The 24,015-nt window shown below is 40.5% G+C and overlaps 1 protein-coding gene across 1 annotated transcript; it reads right to left on the bottom strand.

The window, feature by feature from the left end:
- Positions 1-606: 606 nt before the first annotated feature.
- On the bottom strand, positions 607-22,002 carry SMARCD1 (SWI/SNF related, matrix associated, actin dependent regulator of chromatin, subfamily d, member 1). The gene is made up of 13 exons (XM_063428575.1): positions 21,795-22,002; positions 16,769-16,959; positions 15,713-15,755; positions 15,457-15,579; positions 15,220-15,342; positions 11,032-11,148; positions 10,617-10,718; positions 10,162-10,323; positions 9,972-10,069; positions 9,750-9,885; positions 4,045-4,167; positions 1,822-1,923; positions 607-1,730 (listed from the first exon to the last, which is right to left on the bottom strand). The coding sequence occupies exons 1-13, from the start codon at positions 21,948-21,950 to the stop codon at positions 1,677-1,679; spliced, it is 1,530 nt and encodes a 509-aa protein (XP_063284645.1). The 5' UTR covers positions 21,951-22,002; the 3' UTR covers positions 607-1,676.
- Positions 22,003-24,015: the final 2,013 nt, after the last annotated feature.

Here is a 24,015-nt window from a genome sequence, read left to right as displayed (position 1 = left end):
TTTTTTTTTTTGCAATTAGACTTAATCACAATTTTCATTTTTGTACAGAATGAAAATACTCTGACACACATACATAAAAGAGAAACACAATAATATGCAGTGAAGATGGGTATTATTCCCCCGCTTTAATGCAAGTCTTCTCTAGGAATTTCACCCTTCATTGCTTTCGATTAACTGAAGGTACCTAGACTAGGCTTTATCTTCAGTTTAGGGGGAAATGCCAACTGAAAACCCACAAGATCTTTGCTGAAAATACACCCTTTTAATCTCTTAAGACAAAGTCACTTTGCTGCATATTTTCAATGTGTTATTTATATACGGCTTTAAAACTTGGGAGTCACTTGCAGCCTGGGGTTTCCCTTTAATAATGTAATGCACACAAATGGGGCATTAAGGAGCAAATGGAGGATCAAGTTAGGAACCTTGTTACAAAGAAAAGGTAAAATCCATGTTTGTTAGTAATTTTAGATTTCAACAGTGTAATCGAGGCCATACTGCCAAGGTGCCACACTGACAGTCTTACCAACAAATCTTTATAAATGGATATTCATGGCATGAAATATATACATGCCCACTGTACAACAGACACATGCTGGCTTTAATCAGAATTTGCTTTTATTAAAACTTGGCAATTGACTACAAGATACAAAACAATATTTTGGTCCATCAAAAACCATAATTCGTTTAAAAATAAAAAAGGCTACATTTTATGAGAATAGAGGTGCTCTGAGCACATTCGGTGAGGGAGTTTGAAAGCTCCTAGGGTTACGCACCCCAGAGAGCAGAAGCAGCATGTTAAGAGCCAATTCCTCAGAATGAAAATGCTGTATAATATATCAATGTACACTCAATTATGCTTAGAGAAGAGTCCTTCATTCTTGAAATCTATTGACCACTTTTCCCAGCCAAAACATGTAACCTTTTCCACTAATAGATATTATATATTTAAAAAAAAAAAAAATACATAGATAATTTCCCAACTGGCTAGAACTGTGAGAAAATAGGAGGTAAAATAGCTTATTCCCCCCTCCCCCCGCCCACAAAAACCAATGGCAGTTTACATGGATCTTTGCTATGTGATCAGGGCATAGTTTGTTATGACTACAGACTGCACACTTTGTGCATTTGCAGTGGTGCTTTCATTATTTTATTTATTTTTTTAATCTTTAAAATATTTTCAACTTCCTATTAGGCTTTTTCTAAGCGGGCTAATAATGCATACTTTTAATGCACAACGCAAATTCATATTTGTTCTTTATTTCTTTCTGAATTATAATTTGCCCCAGAGGGAGGGGAAAAAAAAAAAAAAGGAAAAAAAAAAAAAAAAAAAAAAGCTTACTAACATACAGAAACGAAAATGAGAAAATATGACACTTAAGAGGGAAAAACAATATAAAAAAAGAAAAAATATATCACTAAATTTTATTTAACTCATGAGGGTATAACTGAAGTCTAGCCCTCATAACATTTAGCTAAGGCCAGCAATGTATTACTTCTGACCAGCAAGAACAGTATACTTAGTGTATCATCACTCTGCAGTCAGTTGTACAGACCCTGATTACAACACATCCCCATAAAGCCTCAAGAAGATACTGAAATGCTGGAGAGAAACACTCAAGTTAAATACATCTACGGGGAGCAAACAGCTAATATATCTAGTTTGCAGAAGTCAAGGCTTATGTGTTTCGAATTCCTAGAGCCTGTTCCAGCTCCTGTCGTCTTTGTTGCACCTGCAAAGAGAAGAAAACCAAATTATTACCTAAAAGCAGATGGGGCCCAGTGAGCATTTCTGGAAATTACAACGCAGTTGTAAATTTTTACCTTAGAGTAGAAGTATCGACATACAGCTTCTTGAGCCCATGGCTGGAAATAAAACTCCGCTCGGCGCTCCTCTTCTGGATTGCCCACAACATCAGTCATAGTCTGGAAATAGATACAGAAATTGGCATGAAAAACAAATAACTTCCTCCCAGTCAATGAATGGTCAAAATTCAAGAGATCAGAAACAATCAAACTCTCCCATGATCACCAGACACAAAATGCCAAAAAAAAAAAACAAACAAACAAAAACATATATATTCAAACAGTGTTTCTTGGCACTCACCCTTTCATGTGTATAGTTCAATATAGCCTGGGAGCAATCCCACGTTGAAAATATATAAACAGAAATAAAGAGATGCACTCCAAGGACTTGGTAGATGAAAAGGAAAAAAAAGGGTAGTTTATTCCAATAGGTATAGCATTAAAAAATAGTTATTTTTTAATGCTATACCTATTGGAATAAACTACCCCTTTTTTCCCCATCTACCAAGTCCTTGGAACATACATACATACATACATACATATATATACACACTCTAGTATAAGCAGAGTTTTTCAGCACATTTTTTGTGCTGAAAAAACCCAACTCGGCTTATACTCGAGTCACTGTCTGTATTATGGCAATTTACATTGCCATAATACAGACTGGGGGTTGGCAGCGAGCGCTTACCTCTCCTGCAGCTCCCTTCTCCTCCGCGCCGGTCCGTTCAGCACCTCGGTCAGCTCCCAGTGTAAATCTCGCGAGTGCCGCGGGGTCATAGTGCGGCTCTCGCGAGACTTACACTGGGAGCTGAACGGACCGGCGCGGAGGAGAAGGGAGCTGACAGGAGAGGTAAGTAAACTCTCAGCCAGCCCCCCTCTTCCCCACACTGAACTGCCAATGCCACTGGACCACCAGGGAGTGAGAGCCCCCCTCCCTGCCATGTATCAAGCAGGGAGGGGTGACGAAAATAAAAATAAAAAATTATAATAAAATAATATATTTAAAAAAAAAAAAAAAAGAATTAATTTTTTTTAAATAATTTAAAAAAAAATGCCCAACATACACAAACACACACACACTGCATTCTCTCACACACACTGCATTCTCACACACACACTGCATTCTCACACACACACTGCATTCTCACACACACACACACAGTGCACTCATATACACACGGTGAAAATAAATATTCAATTAGTATAATTTTTTTAGGATCTAATTTTATTTAGAAATGTACCAGTAGCTGCTGCATTTCCCACCCTAGTCTTATACTCGAGTCAATAAGTTTTCCCAGTTTTTTGGGGTAAAATTAGGGGCCTCGGCTTATATTCGAGTGTATATCTAGCCAAGCACTTTGTATAAAAGAGCTCCAATGGCTAGATATCAGCTTACGGGCAGGGCTCTCTTACCTCTTGTATTTGTATGTGTATATTGTACGTTTCTCCACTAATTGTACAGCGCTGCGGAATCTGTGTGCGCTTTATAAATAGCAATAATAAATAAATATATATATATATATACACACACACACACACACATATATATACACACACACACATATATACACACACAATTCTTTTTTGTGCAGATTTAAATAGCAAGAACAATATCAAAGTAACAAAACAAAGCACACTAACAGTCTAGAAATTAGGCACTCTAATTATGTTCTATTGGGAGTACAGACAGAACCTAATTTATTGTAAAGCGCGGCGGAATAAGCTGGCGCTATATAAATACCAATAATAATATTGGTGTGCCTTCAGGATTGGATTGGATTGAAAACCACTGGTCAAAGGAATAAGTTACACATGACCCTTGATGCATTTTCTCAGTCATATGCAGTAAGAGAACAGTCATTTATTGACGGAACAGGAGAAAAGCGTGACTGTTCCATTAACAGTCATATGGAATGGCAGATGGGTTATGGCACACTGAAGTAATTGGTGTAGGAACTGCAGTAACATTTTTCAATAATTGGACACTTACATGAAACAAAAATCGTCCCCATTATGTGTATTTAATTGTGTTGCACTTTCTATTACAAACCCTATGCAGCATGAGTGTTTAATTTGTTCATAAATATTCTACCTTTATATATAAAAAAAAAAAAAAAAAAAAAAAAACACAACAACAACCTCAAAATGTAACAGTTCTGCTTTCAAGGGTGGCATCAAAACAGCCTCCACTGTTTAACCATCAAATCCTGCAACACCATATAAGGGTTTTCTGTTCCTTACCTTGAGGTCACGGCACTGAGACTGCAGCCAATCGTTAATGAATCCTTGAGGGTCACGGGCAAAACTTAACATGAATTCTCTCTGAATCTTCAACTGATTAATTGTTTCTATGGTCTCATGTATCTAGGAGGACAAAACCTCAAAGTCAAATAAAGGACTAAAAAGATCCACTGTTTAAGTGAGTGATTCTGAAACATCTAAGAAAAAGTTATCACCATTGCTCTGTGATCACAGCCTATAGTAAGAAATTAAGCATAGATTACATTTTTGTATGCAGTGAGATAAATGAGTGCCATTATACTTGGAAAAACGTGTGACTAAACACGTGGCTAGTTAATGTTTATACTTTCCTTTGTCCCATGAAATATAAACTCTAAAGTAAAAATTCAAAGTGAGTTTTTACAGGTCAGCTATTTTGACGGTAAAATTTAAAATTAACTTGAAATTCTCACTTTGGTAAATAACCCTTCCAAGCAGCATCCACTGGAAGATTTGTTTGGGGCACTTTCTCCTTCAGACACCACACAGATTCCAGCTAGTCTTCCATCATGTGGCTAGTCTCCCTCCACTGACAAAACTGAACCATCCCCAATTTCACAGGTACTTTATTAGAACACACTTAAGTGACACAAAACAATAACCTTCACATAAAAATAGACAACCAGGCTTTTCTTGGGTACCCCAAGCGAACAGTCCTCACCTGGACATATGAGGATGTTTGCTTATCTGTTCAAAGTGTATGACATGCAACATTATAGTTTGAGTAAAGGGTTTATGTGATCTGCTGTCACCCTACATTTCTCCCTCTTATTAATCATTGTTTGCCAAGTGGCTGTTTGGGGAGAGCCACACATCTACTTGATGTAAATATGGATACCTAGCATATATTTTGATGAGAGGAGGTCCGTTGTACATGCCTCCTAGTTTAGAAATGTTGCAGTTTGTGAAAAGCATTGCAGTATAAACCTGGCCAATTTCTCAAAAACAGAGGAAGAAGCACTGCCTTCTCATTTGCCTGTACAAAAATATACATAACTTCGCAGCAAAAAAAAAAAAAAAAATAATAATAATAATCACACCTAATATAATAAAACTGAATTGAGTAATAAAACTGTATTGCGTATTGCTATTAACAACACATTACAATTCTAAATTGGTAAGTTCGACAACAAATTGTCAGAGGCAAGGGCTCTGCTCAAATAAGTTTACAATTTATGAGGATTTAAGGTAGGCAGATAGATCATTAGGTGTATTGCCCAGGGACACTTAGTGAGTTTTCAAATACTAAGGCAATATCACTTCTCTAACCAGCGATATAAGGCAGCAGTGGAAAATTGTTATCCATGATTCTTCCTTAAAGGAGCACTATAGGGTCAGGAATAAAAACTTATTCCTAGGGCAAAAACCCGGAACTCTGTGCAAGCTACAGACCTATCTCTCTGCTAAATTGTGACCTCAAGCTCTTTACAAAAGTCCTAGCCCGCAGAATACAAACCTACCTCCCTGACCTCATACATAGGGACCAAGCAGGGTTCACGCCCCAAAGGGAAGCGAGAGACAACACCATCAGGACACTCGACCTCATCCACAGGGCGCAACACAGTCGGGAAGGCCTCCTCCTGCTCTCCACAGATGCGGAGAAGGCCTTCGACCGTGTAGATTGGGGCTACATGCTAGCAGTGTTAGAAACAATGGGTCTGGGCCCGCATATGATGAGTTGGATACGAGCCCTGTACTCTAAGCCCACAGCAAGGGTATGTGTGAACGGGTCGTTCACGAACCCGTTCCCCATTCGGAATGGCACGAGACATGGATGCCCTTTGTCCCCACTGCTATTTGTATTGGCACTGGAGCCCTTTCTTAACTCTATCCGGGACAACCCGACCATACGAGGGATGCAAATAGGGCGGACGAGACATGTAGTAGCTGCCTTTGCAGATGATCTGCTGTTTTATGTCACCCAGCCTGAAACGTCAATGCCAGCAATCATGGCAGAGTTCCAGCTCTACGGCCAGCTATCCAACTTCAAAATTAACCTCTCAAAATCTTCAGTTCTGAATGTTTCGATCCCACCCAGTAGAGTAGATGCCCTGAAACACACACTCCCATTCCAATGGTCTGACACCACTATAAGATACTTAGGCACCTACATACCAAGGGACCTGACACAAATATACGCCACTAACTTTCAACCCCTCCTGACCACAATGCGCAGAGACCTGGAGGAATGGACCAAAGTACGTCTTTCCTGGTTTGGACGCATTGGGTTATTGAAAATGAACATCCTACCCAGGTTGCTCTACCTGTTCCAAACACTACCAATCCACATACCCGAGGCATATTTCTCAACACTGCGCTCCATGGCACTCAGATTTACATGGCACAACCTGCAGGCACGGGTCAAACACGACACACTCACGCTACCAAAACGGAAGGGTGGCCTGGCCCTCCCAGACTTCCAGGTCTATTACAAAGCAACCAATCTCCAGAGGGTAATGGAATGGTCCAAATCGGAGGTCCACAAGTTGTGGAAGGAAATAGAGTCGGACCAGATAACCAGACCGATAGGGCTCTTACCGTGGCTAGACCATCACCAGGGCAGACAGCTGGCTAACCCACACCCACTAATTCGAGCGACCTTAAGGGTTTGGCATAGAGTGGGGACACCCTCCTCCCTCACCACACCCATTTCCCCACTCCTCCCCCTAACACACAATGACGCTTTCCCACCCGGACTAGACGCAGGCCCGTTCCAACAAATGCTAGGACACTCGCTACCTAGACTCTGCCACGCTACCACCAACGGCACGATACGGACTCTAGAGTCCCTGTTGCCCGTGGAGAGACCAACGTTCATGATGCAGTTCAGATACAAACTACTAGCCTATCTACTAATTATCACCAGGGACGTCCACGCACACAGGCCACTCACAGACTTTGAAAAGCTCTGCCATGACCCAAGCCCACTGGCCAGGGGGCTGTCCACACTCTATGGCCTCCTCATGGACGCAAAGAGACTTCCCCCACCGAGCTTCATGAGTAAATGGGAATTAGACCTGGGAACCACACTCTCGCCAATCCAATGGGAAAAGATCTGTACCCTTTCCCTCCACTGTCATACAAGAAACGGCTTATAAGGTACTATCCCGCTGGTATCGCACGCCCCTGGCCACCCATGCTTACGACCCAACTGTCACCAACAACTGTTGGAGATGTGAGAAAGCTCTAGGCACTCTCTTCCACATCTGGTGGACTTGCCCCTTGATACAACCCTACTGGGCAGCGATCCACACGATCATCACAAAGTTCTCCGACACTCCACCCAGACTAGACCCAGCGGCCTTCCTCCTACACCACACCTCCACCCGTAGCTCAACTTATAAAAAATCCCTAACGATCAGGATATTGAACACAGCTAAAAGCCTAATTCCCCTATACGGGAAACAAAAAACACCACCACCTGTGTCTGCCTGGTTTAAACGCATGGAAGAGCTCAGGGCGCTGGAGGAACTTATCTCGCACGCAGAGGGGAGAGAACAGTCATATATGACGACCTGGACACACTGGATACTGACTACGACGAAACCCGACTTCCAGACACTTATCACAGACTGAGTGGCCACCAGTGGGAACACAGTCTGAGAGGACAGGTAGAGGCGACAGGAATGACCATAAAGACAGCACACGTCATACATGGAGACACTACATACAGCGACTAACGAGACAGACTTAGCCCTGACGGGGACTTGGGGTCACGCAGACCAAATGGGCAGGGATGACACTTACCCAAATGCTGAAGATTTCCCCCCCCCTCCTTGTTTTCTCACCCCCCCATCCCCCCTCTTCACCCCCTCCCCCCCTCCACCGGCCCGGGCGAGCTCGCGGGCCACGCAGCCGGACCAAGACACAGCTGATCACAGGTGAACCATTGAAGGCTTAACTTTGCACGCTACGAGCTGGAATCCTGCGTGTTTCCCTGCATTGATGTACTGATACCCAAGACTCGCTAATACTGTACCTGATAATTTGTATGTGCCATTTACTGAAACCTACGTGTTTCACCGAACCACCTTTGAGACTTTTTTTTTTTTTTTTGTAAATCTTTCTTTTATTATGGCATATACGTCATGGGGTACAGAAGAGAAAGAGGAGGCATTGAGGGGTAACATGAGATAATATCAAGATGGTGTACAATGCACCTCAAAGAAAGATTGCCATGGTTTTTTTTTTTTTGTGTGAAACATTCAAGTAAACATAGTGTTACAAGATTGGATAAGAAACAAGAGTGATCAAAATAGCGTAGACAAGCTGCACATACAAGTTGGTGTTCATAGCTAAACAGGATAATAAAATAAAATAAAGTAAATGATTATTGCTTATTCCAGCGAGTTAGACTGAGTTGTAGCAAAAACATAGTAGAACCGAGAACAATGCCTGTCAAGTTAGGCTGTCAGGGGAGAAACAGTGTACACTTCAATTTCGCAGACATGCATTAAGCAAATTTAGCGCGAGTCAGGCTGGATTCGCTCCAGAAACCACCGAATCACCTTTGAGACTTTTACTTTTATTATTGTTTGAATGTATACTGTTGAAAATCTGAATAAAATTTAATTCACAAAAAAAACAAAAAACGTATTCCTGACCCTATAGGGTTAAAACCACCATCTAGCCCCCCTGTCACCCTCATGCCTCCCTAAATATAGTAAAATCTTACTTGTATTCATGCCTGAAGCTGCTGGCTTTGTCCCGGTTTCCCTTAGACCTGCCCACTGCCTGCTGACATCAGCAGAAGTGGTAGCCTGGTCCAATCACAATACTTCCCCATAGGATTGGCTGACACTGACAAAGAGGCAGAGCCAGCACAATTCAAACACAGCCCTGGCCAATCAGCATCTCCTCATAGAGATTCATTGAATCAATTAATCTCCATGAGGAAAGTTCAGTGTCTGCATGCAGAGGGAGGAGACACAATGTTTGGATGCATTTTAGGCAGCCATGACCCAGGTAGGATCTCTAACAGCCATCTGAGGAGTGGCCAGTTAATTTATCACTAGGCTGTAATGTAAACACTGCATTTTTGCTCTGAAAAGACCGTGTTTACAGCAAAAAGCCTGAAGGTAATGATTCTACTCACCAGAACAAATGCAATAAGCTGCAGTTGTTCTGGTGACCAGCGTCAAAAAAGATCCCTATAGGAAAGCATTGAGAAATGCTTTCCTATAGGCAGGTTTAAATGCACGTGCGCCTCTGGCCGCACGTGCGCATTCTGCTCCACTTGGCAGCTGTCGTCGATGGAGGAGAGGTCAACAGTGCTGAGGGAACCTGGCGCTGGATTAAGGTAAGAAATGGTTAACCATTTATTTGTTGCGGAACGGGGCCCTAGTCACCGTTTAGGTGACTAGGGCTCTATAGCATTAGGAATACATATTTGTATTCCTAACGCTATAGTGGTCCTTTAATATATTATCTTAAGTACTACATCTCCGATTATGCAGTTGCCAGCATTATGGCTGTAAAAACATTGTGAGAGATGTAGTCCACAAAATATGGAGTGCCAAAGTTTGCCTACTCCTGTCTAGGGGATGGGGTCACTTCCACAACAATCTTTTGAACCTCTGAGCAACAAAGCTATCCAGATCCTTAATTCTGACAATTATGAAATGTATCTAAATATGGACACTTAACATCCGGTGGGTTTTTCATACCTTGTTATCCAAGGCAGCGATCTCCTGTTGACTGGATGTTGAAAGCAAGAAAGAATTCATCTGTGTTTTCAGCGTGTCATCCACTTCTACGTCAATATCATAACAGGCTGTCTTCTTCTGATCATTGGGGTCTACACTATTTATAAAACATTTATCCAGGGTTAGATATTTTAGACTAAGCATTTAAAATGATATCTGATAAAGTATAAAGCTTTGTTTTACCTGATGACGTGGTTAATTATAATCGGTTCTGGAGGCATGAGGAGGGCATGGAGTCGCTGAGGAATTTCTGAAAATTTCATTCTCTGAGACTCAAATATCTGTAGGAATGAATAGAAATAATTTCTCAGAAGTTCGAGAGGAACATCAGTTGCAATAAGTTAACCTAAAGATATCAAACAGTAAATCTCACCTGCTGTAGATACTTGTCACAGACTACAAATTCACGTTCATGGGGGTCCTGAAGCTTGTGGGTTTTAATATATTGCCAAAGAGCTTGAATGATAACCGGACGAGTCTGGGTGTGAATACCAAGAAGACGGGCCAGCCGTGGGTCTAATTTGAACTGTGGTGGCTGAAGTGAGATATAAGTAAAGGAGATGCATGTAACAAGTTGTGCAGGACTTAATAGTATGTGCTTAAAGCGTATCCCCCCCCTCCAACATCAGGAGGTAGGAAAACTCACACACAAGCCTGCCAGACAATAAGATTTAAACATGCACAGAACACCAAGGAAACACTAATCTTATACTTTGGGACAAAAGAAAAAAAAAACATTACAGCAAGGTAGAAAAACTAATATGGTAGTTTAAAGGTATATTTCTTGTCAAATAAAATTTGCAGTTGGAGAGGAGAAGTGAAACATACCTGATAGTCAAGCATTAGTAAGACCGTGCAGCGTACATTCACATCCCCTGGACGCTTCACCTGAAACCCGTCTGTCTCCTGGGTAGTGGGTGTTCTATGCCACTGTAATGAGAGCCATATTTTATAGGATGAAGCATATAATTGTGATACAAATTTATAGATTATGCAATTGTTGAAAAAACAACTTGCATTTCTTAATTTAAAGAAACTGAGACAGCGATTTGCTGAATTACAAGGAAATTGTAGCATGTTCAGGAAACAGAAGCCCAATATCTGATAGTTCAAACTTGCATTATTGTATAGAATCGATCTGACAAAAAAAGTAAGGCCCAGCTTATAGCAGGGACACTCCCTGCACATAAAGCTAAAACTATGTACATTACAATACACTATACACAACTGTCCAGAAACATACCTCCACTAAATGATTATCTGGCCCATACAGGTCTTTGTCTAGTTCAATGACTAAAGACTTAAAGAAGGATGAAAATTTCCTCTTTTGTTTGGTAGCATCGTATTTGGACAAGGCAGCCTGAAGAAACAAGAGAAAACAAAAAACAAAACAATGTGAGTGATACCATCAATTATTAATATATATATATATATATATATATTTATTTATTTTTTTAAAGCATTACATATACATTAAAACAAAATAAAATATACAAAAACTGGAAGTTCCTGCATTTCCCCTGAAACACCAAGCAGTCTATGATTGGCAATAAGCTTTCACCAAAGCCCACTGCAGGTGTGAGGGTACAAGGAGTGCCCTGGTGTGGTCTCATTTATATCAGTTATTCTGTTTTAGTACTGAGCCCTCAGTCAATGGATGAGTTGAATCCATTACGGTATAGAACAAAAAAGTTCATTTACATTTGGCTTCACCAGATCTGAGAAAAACAGATGCAGCACAGATCTCCAGTGGGACCAATGTAAGTGTTAAACTGTGCTAAAATAGGTTGATCACTCGCTCCATCAATCTGTGTCACGTAACAACGTAACAGTGGCACATCTGCTTCAATCCATGACTTTAGGGCTACATTAAGTTGAATGCAGTTCATAAAATGTGTGTGTTTTTTTTTAATTTTTTTTTATTTTTTTTTAAGTATCAACATTAAGATGGGTATTCCCATTTGGCAATTAATTCAAATGAATAATTAAGTTTGGCTAGAATGAAGCTTATCTCTTGCAAGTGAATCGTAACCTAAAAGCGCTGTTTAATGGGAAAGATACAGAATTAAAGTCTGAGACTGTAGGGACCTTTAATACCATAATCACTTAATTTGATGAAGTGATTATAGTGCCTAGAGAATACTTTTAATTCAAGTATGGCTATACATGTAAACCTAACATAACACAATGCAAACTTCCCAAGACTACACTGAAAAAGAACCAAAAACTGATGTAAAAAGCAGTATCACTAAATAGTGCTAGACCGATGAAATAAATAAAGCTAAATCAAAGCTGTAAATCTGTATTAATTAATTACTTTAACAACGATGCACTACTAAATGAGGCTTGGGACCTGTATATATTGAAAGGTACTAAAGATTAATGTGCCCCAAATGGAATTAGATCAAGCAAAGGTTTGATAAGCAATCTCCATCACAAGAAATAGTTTAACAAATCACTAATGATCCCAGATATTGGTAACCACAGTAATTATCTGTAGCAGTAGCAAATGAGGTGTTTAGTGCTACAGGATAATTATATTCTATATACAGAAACACGGGGGGGAAATAAAATAAAAATAAAAGAAGAATCTTTCGACAAGCTTGCAAAAAAGAAAATATTTAATAAATGCAACATAAGATCAGGGCAGAAAATTTAAAGTCCTCTGTTCCTAAACAGGCCTAAAAATTGGACATAATGTGCCATAAGATATTCAAATAAATTTTTCTGGAACATGCAAACTCTTAAGTAAATTACATTTAAAATACATTACAAAAGGACTCTACTAGTGGAAATTTACTGTTGGTGAGTGTGCCATGGACGTTCCAGGTATGCAGTGGTGAGTAACTTTAATGTCTGGCTAGTAGCATGGGACTTGAAATTTTAAGCACTGCATTAAGAAAGTTAACATGTTAAAGAGATAATTCAGGCATTTTTCCATCTTTATCTCAATGAAGTTGCTATGGTGTGATATATACATACATTTATATCCCAGTGATAGGAGCGTCAGCCGTCACCCTCAGTCAATCATTACCTGTGCTAATGTTTCTGCACTTGCCCAGAGTAGAAGAGAAGAGGGAGAGCAGGATGACTGAAGACACGCGTCTTTTGAGAATGGTCCAACACAGTGGTTCCCAAATGTATTTTATTTTTCTTATTTTTATTAAGGCGCCCTTAATATTTCTTCAATATTTTTCCAAGGCACCCCAAGTCAAAATGTCTAGGTTGTATATCTGTACATTGCTGCGGCATTTACTGTGGCTATAGTGTAATGTACAGTGTTGGTGTTTGAAGGTGTGCTTGTATATAGTTTTATTGTTTTAATATAGTGGTGTGTCTGTATGTAATATTTGCCTTTGATTGCAGGGGTGTGTTTGAATGAAATGTTTACTTTTAAATGCGGATGTACATTTGTATGAAGTATTTGTGTCTGAGTGAAGGGGCATGTTTGTATAATTTTGGAGTTTATATGCAGGGGTGTGTTTGTATGTTGTGCTGGTGTATGACTGCTTGGATGTATGTACACACTGAAATAAAAACACACACTGACACACAGAAGTGCGCGCGCCCACACTCACATTTTTTTTTTTAAATATCTCCAGCCACCCACCTGTTGGCTTACCTTGTGTGTCCAGGAGGGAGGCTTAGAGTCCTGCTGGTGTGAGGGGTCTGGAGCTCTCCGTGCTCCTCTCCCCTGCTCTCATGCTGTGGCTTCCTCCTCTCCCTCTTGTGCAGTCTCCCTGCATGATGCTGGAAGGAAGTGACAGGCTGTCACTTCCTCCCAGCCGGCCAACATTACAGGTGCCTGGTCGTGGTGTTAAAGGACCGCAGCAGCAGACCGGGCCCCTGTTCAGCAGTAATGTTTCACCTGTGCTATAATCATAGCACCAGTGAAACAGTCCATGACACCCCTGTGTGCCTGTTGCAGCGCCCCAGGGCACACAGTTTGGGAACCGCTGGTTTGACATTTAACCGTAATGTTGTGTCAGTGGAATCCAGGCACCAAAACTATATAATTGACAAACTTACCGAGATATATTCTTAAATATAGGATACGCCCATCAGTAGTAACTTTGATCCACATTCTTAAAATGTATGCAGGGCTCACAACTATTTTTTTAAATTTTATAATAATTTTTTTATTTTTTTTTTACTGACTGCAAATAGGAAGTTTCTTTAAAGTAGCTGAAAGGTTAGTGCTTAGCTTGGGCTCACTAAGAACTTCACAGTGTGTGTGCGCAAATGTGCATACACTGATACAAATAATGTACAGTAAGGGGGAAGTGTATGCATTGCAGTAGCTGACATACCACAAGGAACATCAAATGCTTAAGTGACTTCTTAAGTGGGTTCTTATAGTAGCACAGACATTAGCAAATGCAAACTGGGGTCATTTAAAACATACCAAATGGAAACGACTGGAACTCACAAGTTGACATTCTCCTATACAAGAGGCTAGAAAATGCACGCATTCATTTTAGCATCTATTATTTGAATGCTCTTGTATATGAGGAACACCCTTAAATTGTAATTAAGTTCAATCATGACATCATCCAATGTGTCTTAATCACTTGTACTTTGGTTAGTAAAACCATGTACATTGCAGTATGGAGGATATGTTTATTCTGTAGTTTGTTTTTTCAATCTTTCTTTACAAACAGTAATGCATATGTCATTTGAGGTCTTGAATAACAAAATAACCTAGGCAGTGGGAGTATGATAACCCTTCTGTTCAAGCAATTTCTACTTTTGTCATAGTAACGGCAGATTTTTTTTTGAGAACTCTTTTGAAAAACAGATGCGGCGGGAAGGGAGGGGGGAGACTGACATTTAAGACAATTGTCTCATTCAAAAGTTTCCATTTAAACAGTTGTCTCATTCTGCAGACAGAAAAAGCAGGCAAATAATTTTTTTTTTTTTTTTATATATTTAACTGCTTTTTAAAAAGAATACTTTCCAGACCCACACCAAGACTAGATTGCACATGTGCAATTGAACCACCTACCTCACGATGTCACTGTTTAGGTCATGGGATGCAATCAGCAATCACAGGCAGTACATCCACCTGCTTAGAAGTCATATAGCTCAGAGCAGGGGTGCCCAAAAGGTAGATCCCCAGGATGTTATAGAACTACAACTCCCATGATGCTTTGCACGCCTTTAGAAGGCTTTATAATGACAAAGCATCATAGAAGCTGTAGTTTTAAAACAACTGGGGATCTACCATAAGGGCACTGGCTTAGAGATTTTTACGATCATCCTTCATTGGATCAGCCTCACCCTATGCAACAGCCTCTGACAAGAGCCTTGCAACAGCAGTTATGGAATCATTGCCCCCGCCACGACACACCTATCACTTGCAAATATTTGCCTGCAATGTACCCAGCCATAACTAATCAGCCCATATATAGGCTTACAGCAGTATACGTACATCCTCAAGAAGTCGTCCCTCTACACGTAGCTCCCATGATGCCACGGTTCCCTCACCATCTTCAACATCTGATTTTGCTGGATTAAAAGTATTGGAAATGAAAATCCGAAGTTTCCTTTTTTGCTGTGGAAAAAAAATTGAATAAAATAAATTTTGGTATTAAACTACTTATTATAAAAAGTATATTTCTGTTTCCGAGTTTGTCACATGTCATATACATGTTTTGTGTATAAATACCTTGATCGGCCTTTTCAATGCTTCTTGAATATCAAGACGCTTTCTCATAATTGTCTGGTCCAACTTTCTCTCAAACGCCAGTAAATCCATGTAAGCCTGAGATTCAGGTACCAGTTCTCGAATCTAAAAAAAAATAAACAAAACAAACAACCATAACACGTTCAGTACACAAACCATCACCAACTATAAAAGCAATGACTGTTACTCCTGCTATTCCCCCACTTGTATTATTTCACTCTTTTCTTATAGTACTTACCCTCTGAGGTAGAATTTTATCTGCCATCTTCTTCTTCTTAGCACTAAAACCAAACAAGTAAAAAAAAATATATGTATATATGTATGAAATAAAATAAACCTGAGGATACCAAACAGAACCATCCTACTGTGTTAGAAGAAAGTTAAAACTAGAATAACACCTTATTGTAGTGACTTAAAATTGAATTGTCATTCATCTTTTTTTTTTTTTTTTTTTTTTAAATATATACATCTTGACTATAGTCACAAATTTGGAAATTTAAAATTTGAGGCTACAATGTTTGCAGTTTAACCAATTAAATTTAAGTGGCTGCCCCCATTTACCTTATGCTTCAATAAAACGAAAGATTGACAAAAAAATACAAATTTAAGTGGCTGCTATATAAAGATTACCAGGTACCCAAACCTACCACGTGTCCAATACAAAAGAGAGCCACCTACCAATACATAGTCAGCAAACATATTTTAGGCATACAATATACAAAAATGCAAGAAAATAAAAACATCCAGGCACTCCTGAGGTTTCTTATAAAATTCAGTCTTTTATTAAGAACAATAAAAAAAGAAAGTGGAGATTTTACAAGTATCCCCTTGTTTTGTTCCCAATAAAAGACTGCCATTTTAGAAGAAACTTCAGGTGTGTGTTCTTTTCTTCTATTTGATGTCTCCGTGGATGACCTCCCCCCCCCCTTTTCTGGAGCACCCTGCAGTAAGCATCCCCCTTTTTAGTGTGCGCATTTTACTCTTGTCTTCTTAAAAACAATATACAAAAATGCACCCATTACAATTTTGTAAATTGCTTATGTACAGTAGAAAAATAAAAATGTTTTGCAATATTACAACATGAGAATTTTAGTATTCAAGCATGAACAAACTAGAATTTTGCATTTGCTACAATACTATGGCCATACGTAATGTTGAACTAAAAAAAAAATCTACATTATCTGAGCAACTGCAGGTGTGCCAAGAAGAATTCTTTGTCAATTTGCTTCAAAACTATTTAGAAACACTAAACACCACAACTGATGTTGCATTTTTATATCCCAAAACTATTTACCTATGGTTCCTATTCTGAGCAGCCTGTTGCTGCTGCACCTGCTGAATTTGCTGTGGAGCTGGTCGCTTACGGGTTTGGTCCATTCCTGACTGGGCCATGCCAGGTCGCGCAGCTGGACTTCCACCATAACCTGGAGGCCCCATGGCTGGTCCCTGAGGAGTCATTCGACTGCCTGGAATAATTCCAGGTCGCTGCAGAAAATAAAGATTTATTTATGTCATCAACAGAACCAATATATCTTAGTAAACAAATTAGAGGGGCTGTATTCTGGTTATCTTCATTGGCTAGGCCATTCATTAAACATTGGAAGGATGCCTTAAGACAGGAGTTGCCAAAATGTAAATGGCCAAATGTTGTAGAACTACAACTCAAATGATGCTTTGAATGCAATCAATGAGTGAGCAGACAGACATGTACTGCATTAGCATGCCCCCAAATGCATCTGACAGTGCAATTTTACAAACTTAAGAAAGATTTAAAGGCGATGTCAACTATTAGGTGGTGCAAAAGACTTTCTCTGAGTTACACAAAACAAAACCAAGGGAATAATTAAAATGGGGGGAGGGGGAGGAAAATAAATATTTATAATAATTTAAAATACTAAAGCACGATCCAAATGAGAGAAGCATCAGTGCACTTTCACTAGTTATTCAGCTACTGGTATAAGTAGATATATGGCTCCAATTAATTTTTTTCCTGTTCTTAATGAAGTACAGACAGGTTTGAAGCATCTAATTGCTACCAAAACAATATGATTCTGCAACAATCACCACTAGCAGAGAATGAAAAGTTAAAAATAAAATCTTCCGGGGGGGCGGAGCCTGACCTCAGAGCGAGCCAGACGTGGTGAGCTGGAGCTCCCGACAATTTTGGGGAAAATTGAGCAATAACCCAACAAATACCAGCACCACACAACACCAAACGGGCCCTTTTGGTCAGGGGAGCCCAGACAAGCTGACAGAAACCTCACTCGAGAAAATCGTACACCGAGAACCTGGGCTTCTTGCCGCGGCCTACCCGGAACGGGACGGAGGGGAAGCGGCCGGTCCCCTCGTGCTTCAGACCGGGTCCTAGACTTGTGGCAATCCTCCCCCCCCCCCTGGACCGGCGGGGGTCAACCCGGTCCCACTCCGACCGACTCAGACGCACTGTTGGTGCCCCTCAACACTAACCGGGCTGCACTGCCTCGAGCTGGAAACTCCAAAATGGCGGATGCCAGCACCCTGCTCACACGAGGTACGGGCCTTGAGCGGAGAACACTGCAAGATACCACTGCAGACTCTCTGAGGAGACTGGATGCGATTTTCCAGAGCTTCTGGAGGAGCATACAGCACCGAAGTGCAGCCACCAAAGATAGGCACCAGCCAGAGAGCGGAGAAGTTCGGCGAAAGCTGAAGGGGCCCACCCACGGAGCTGCAAGGGGCGACAAGCCCACTCACCACCTTGTGCGCCTCACAGCGAAGCCTTCACAAGCCTTAACACCAGGTACACGCCACTCACCCATGCAGAGAGCCGCAAACACTTCACACCGACGGCACCAGACGACCAAGCAACAAGAAGTAAAACTCAAGCGACTGATTCACGGGGCCTGTCGCCCAACCCTACAAGCAAAGTGTCTGGATAAGACCAAACGGAAGAAGAAGCTCCGCCAGCCGCATGGCAAGAAAGCACCCCCACACGCCTCAGGCCTGGGCCAAACGGCTCGGCATCCAGGACTATGCATAACAAAAAGCAATAGATCACAGTCGGCAGTGCCTCAGAGATTAACTGTTCTCCTCACCACAACAATGCCACAGCAGATCTCCAGGGGAAGCGGTGGACGGGGTCTCAAGCTACAGTGGCTGCACAGACTGCCCTTGAGGGGAATAGGCTGAGGGGGACTATCAAGGGGTCACACTACACCATGGCAAGATGACCAGTTGCAATGGCTCAATTTGTTTATTTGTCTCTTGTGTTTCCAACAGTCACCCAATATGCCTCAAAAATATGTATGCATCTCCTTATATAGCTCTCTTTGCCAATGTTATAGTGTATTAGTTGATACATGATCACTGTGACCTACGTTTAGTTTAACTCTCATCGCTTGATTACTGCACATAGTTTAAATACTTGATTGAACACCTACTCGTTAGCCATGCTCCTTCTCTCGTTATGTTTAGCATACTAGTGATACTTATATGCTACACTAGTAAATTGAGCCAAACAGTATAATATATTGGTTAACCCACGAACCCCACTCACTAGGCACGCACCAAGCAGCCTACAGTTACCAGTTAAGCAAAACCTCTGTATGCTAGCTATCCTATTAGTCCACTCATTCTAGTGCCTGTTAAGCCTTAAGTATTAGCTTGCAAATGTGACCCATACTGATGTATATGTTGGACAGGGCTTGAGGAGTAAAGCATGGCTGGTCAGTGAACTCTCAGTCTGCCTGCTCTCCTATTAGTCTACTTACTCTAGTGCCTGTTAAGCCTCAAGTATTAGCTTGCGACGGCAACTCATACCGATGTATATGATAGAGCCTGAGTGGTGAAGCATGACTAAATAATATTAACCTGTGAAAGCTTATGCCAATCTATTTTATCTTACCCTACAAAGTATGTCCATAACCGTTATATCTCATAAAAAATGTGCTGTTTATCCATGCCACAAAGTTTGACACTGAAAAACCTGTACTCGCTATTGTGGCACTACAGGTCCCTATGTTATATTATTATATGCACATGAAAAATAAAGAATTTAAAAAAAAAAAATCTTCCTACTGTGGTATTTGAATATAGGTTGTACAGACCTCAACACATCCTCAAGATAATCACTGTCAACAAGGTCAGTATACTGCCTTTGTTGCAGTATGCTAGATGAATACAAATGTGTTCTATATTTTGAAAATAGATTTAATAGATTTACAAAGCACTAAACCCACTAGAGCTTAATGTCATACTGCAAGGAATCTTTAGGTGCTGCCAACCCTCTTTTTAAAACCATTTTACCATGGGCTAAGGTATTTCAGAGCTTACAGTCTATCACTGGAAAAGGACAGCTCCACGACTTTCTACACCATTATGACTGCAATAAACTGTAGTAGTTATGGTTTTTAGTGAAACCATTGGAAAATATTTAGAAGTATAAAAAAATTGTGAGTATTTTAAATTGTGGTTATTTCTTGATTTGTGTGTGCAAGTTTATATTTGTATGACAAAGGAGAAATGCCCTAATTACGCGTCTTTCAAAATAAAAGTCCTAATTAAAGCCTGCGTTTATATTATTAATATGATTTTTTACATTCGTTACATACAAGACATTTTTGGGCGCACCCATAATTTATTTTTAATGGGTTTATTTAGATATATAATCTGTCAACAATCTATATTGAGATGCTATAAATACTTGACTAACATAGTTTTATCTGAGAACAGTTCTAGTGAAATTGTTTACATTCAACTTGTTTTTGGCAACAACTGTAGCAGATCATCAATGTTTTAGATATTTCTTGTAGTAGTATTGGGGTGGAGAGGGGGGAATTCGGGGTTAAGGAACTTGAATGTCAAAGACACCAGACAAAAAGTCAGACAAGCGTTACAGATGTTGGCATTTAACTGCACCAGTACTAATAAATAAATATTCACACCACAACAACTTTGTATGTCCGCTGGCTAGTATTCAAAATGAAAACATTACGGAGGACACAATTACCATTGAAAATGTTGGTAATAGTTGCATTCATATATAGCCTACGTATTTCACAGTTCTTTACAATTGTAGTGTGGGGATGTACCAAAACTCAACTAAGAAACAAAACATAAGAGGTTAGTTATCAGGAATTGTGCTCAAATGAGCTTACTACCTAGGTGAGGTAAAGTCTTACTCTCATTGAAAGCTGCTGGCCAGTTTTACTATATATAGTTATTCACCATGATGGAGGTTGAATAGTTAATGGGGAACTAGAAAATGAGGAAAGCAGTCATATTGCATGCTTTTAAATTTATGATATCATTAATTAAAAACAGCATCTTCCAACAGGGAACTAAAACTGCCAAAAATCAATATTACTGTAATACACATCCAATCTAAACAAAGGACACATGGGACGCCACAAGATCTATGTATTATTGAATTTCTCAAAATCTGTAGTCAGCAAGGAAAAACGAAATGGCAAAGTATCAGCCGAGGAAACAAAATGGTAAGCCATCTATCACTACGTTTGTATTACGCATAAACAGAGCATAGTGTGTCGGTATCTGCATCTCAGTCACCTGGAGGTAAAGAACAATATTGATAGAAAAAAAAAAACAGAAAAACAACACTTCTCCAAATGGAGGATAAATTAATTACACGCAGGTCTTTCCACATTTAAAGTATAAAAGATTTCTCTGTCGCACGAATATGTTTACAAAGATTTTAGTGAAGGTCATTAACAAAATGAGACCATGTCTGTCCTAATCAATGCGGAGACCGAGGATTGTAAAGAATAGATATTCACGGGCAAAAACAACGGACCTAGAATTTTATTTGAAATCATACTTTGGTCTAATATATTGAAACGGTCAATTAATCGTCCAACAATGACAGTTATCTCTAGACGGTAAGCTTGTTTGAGCAGGGTCCTCGTCGACCTACTGTTCCTGTAATATTTGGTAATGGTCTCATTTAATTTTTTTAAATTTCCCACTTAATATTGTCCTGCGCTGCAGAATGCGTTGCCGCTATATAAATACCAATAATAATAATAATAACAACAATAATAATCTATAGAGGAGGGTGGACACATGATAACCCAGAGACCACACATCCTGTGTCAGGGCTCCCTCCAGGCATTGATTGCCCCCCTCCCCCATCCACCCATTCATTGATTAATAGTTGGTGGTGTGTAAGGCGCACACACGTTGCACTCCATCCCTGTATTTGGATAATGAGTGAGAGAGTTTAATATCACTATTATTAAATACTGAGACCCCCGACACACAGCATCCCCCTTCCCCCCTGATAGATCCCCTCCCCCACCCCCCATCCATCCCATCTCCCTTACCGGGTAAGCGGCTCCAGGCATTGGGGATCGATACATCCCCTGCCCCGGGGCGGGACCCATGCGAACCGCCGGACCGGGTGTCCCGGGCCCCAACGCGGGCGCTGCTGACCCGGATCCCCCCGGAGCCACCGATTGGAAGCCAGCCCGCGCCGCCATCGCTTTGCAACAATGGGGCCGGAACCGGAAATACCGTGTCAGAGGGCAGACTGGAGCAGAGAGGCTCACGGGTCGGCGTTACTATGGGGAGCCTGGCTTCGGCTACAGAGCGGAAGTACGCCGCCGCCATTTTAACTAAGGGAATGAAAACTTGGTCTCAGGCGGTGTGCGGCCATTTTGAGTCAGGGCAGAGTAGCTAACGGTCACAGCGAGCTCAGTCCGAGGTGGGAATTAACGGACTGTATCTATCAATGCAGATAATGAATGTACGGATTATAGTGAAACGGCGGCATATTCTGTGACTGCTGAGTGTCCAATGACTTCCTTACAGTCACTCGGATATAAAGATGGCCGCCTGGCGCTGTCTATTGAATCGCTATGACTCCTCGCAAAACCGTTAGCCAGTTCTAGCTACGCCCTGGTTAGAGCGCCCCCTGCCGGCCGAGAGCGCAACTACAGCCACCCCGCGGCTCCCTGCCAGGAGTGGATTCCCGCGGAAATGAACTGCCTGCTCATGGAATCCCACGTTATACAGTGAAACATTCATTATCCAACCCCTAAAGGAGGGAGGAAACTGCACACATTCTAAATAAACCTGGGATCTGAGCTGTGTGTTCAACCAGGATTTACCGCTTTCATATTAATTACACCTACACTTATTATATAGCACTTTGTTCAGGAGAAACAGGGCATTCATTTAACATCAAATATTTATATATGAAACATCATTTTAATATGAATAAAATCTAAAAAAGTTGAAGAAATTGTTATTTTTTTTTTCAAGTTTTGCAGGACATTTTAACAGTGAATGTTATAATACTGTTGCTTTTTACTGCAATAAACGACACGTATTTGTGTTCGGTGATGTCTCGCGAGTATAAGAGCACCCCTTGAGGCCAGGTTTTATGGTGTTTTGGAAAGTTACAGGGTCAAATATAGAATTTTCACCTTTTATACACATTGAAATTTGCCAGGTTGGTTTGCTGGGCCTATGTTTCTTTAGAGACCGTATGACAGCCACGGAATGAAAATTACTGCCATCACGGAATACCATTTATAAAAGTAGACAGCCCAGGGTATTCAATATGGGGTATGTCCAGTCTTTTTTTAGTAGCCACTTAGTCACAACCCTTGGCCAAAGTTAGTGTTCATATTTGTATTTTTTTTTTTGCTTCTTCCCAGACACAAAAACTTCTCTTTGAGTGATGAAACACTCACATTTGTGTTCAGCGTTGTCTCACGAGTACAACAGTAGCCCCCAATGAACGGGTTTAATGGGGTTTTGGAAAGTTACAGGGTCAAAACAAAGGACTTGCCTATTTCAGTTTTCCTACCTGGAAATTTGACAAAGTGATTTTAATTTCGCATTTGAGAGACTATGGCAGCATGGGTAATAACTCCATTATGGCATACCTTTTTTGAAAGAAGGCAACCTAAAGCATTCCAAATGGCATATTTTGAGATGTTTGGTCTAGCCACCTTATTACAAATGCAGGTCATATTGTGGTTGTACTTTTATTTGTGATTTTTCACACAGAAGAACTCGATTTTTATAGGGCATTTCTTAATTTTGATATGAGTTTGTGCACTAAACACCATTGCTATTATTAATGTATTTTCATTTCACATTGTTTTATGCATATAACTGTGCCCCCTTGCACTGACTCTCAAGGTTAGAGGCCCATAAATATTGGATGCCCATTTCACCTCGGAAATTTGTCAATGTGATTTTCTGAGCCTATATCGCCTTTGAGACAGTATGTCAACTCAGGAAAAAAAATTACCTCCATGATGGCATATAATTCTTAAAAGTAGGCAACAGAGGGTATTCGAAATGGGATATTTTGAGTTGTTTGGTCTAGTCACTTTATAATGGCTGAGTGGACCATAAACAGTGACAGCAGGCCGAGGTCAGGGGATCCAGAAACCACAGTAGTCGGTAAAACTACGACAATAAGTCAGTATAGGCAGCTGGCCAGTAGCAATTAGGATAAGCTGTGGTCAGGAATCCATAATGACATAATGAGTGCCATACAGGGTGCTCTGTATTAATAGTTAAACTCTG

The sequence above is a fragment of the Pelobates fuscus genome, chromosome 1 (assembly GCF_036172605.1).
Source record: "Pelobates fuscus isolate aPelFus1 chromosome 1, aPelFus1.pri, whole genome shotgun sequence".
NCBI lineage: Eukaryota > Metazoa > Chordata > Amphibia > Anura > Pelobatidae > Pelobates > Pelobates fuscus.
This window is presented reverse-complemented; position numbering and strand designations above follow the sequence as displayed.

Coding starts and splice junctions, on each gene's coding strand:
- SMARCD1 (XM_063428575.1), bottom strand. CDS start 21,950: ATGGCGGCGCGGGCTGGCTTCCAATCGGTGGCTCCGGGGGGATCCGGG. Junction 15,343..15,456: donor CATTGAAAAGGCCGATCAAG/GTATTTATACAC, acceptor TTTTTTCCACAG/CAAAAAAGGAAACTTCGGAT. Junction 4,168..9,749: donor TCGCTGCCTTGGATAACAAG/GTATGAAAAACC, acceptor TTGTCCTCCTAG/ATACATGAGACCATAGAAAC.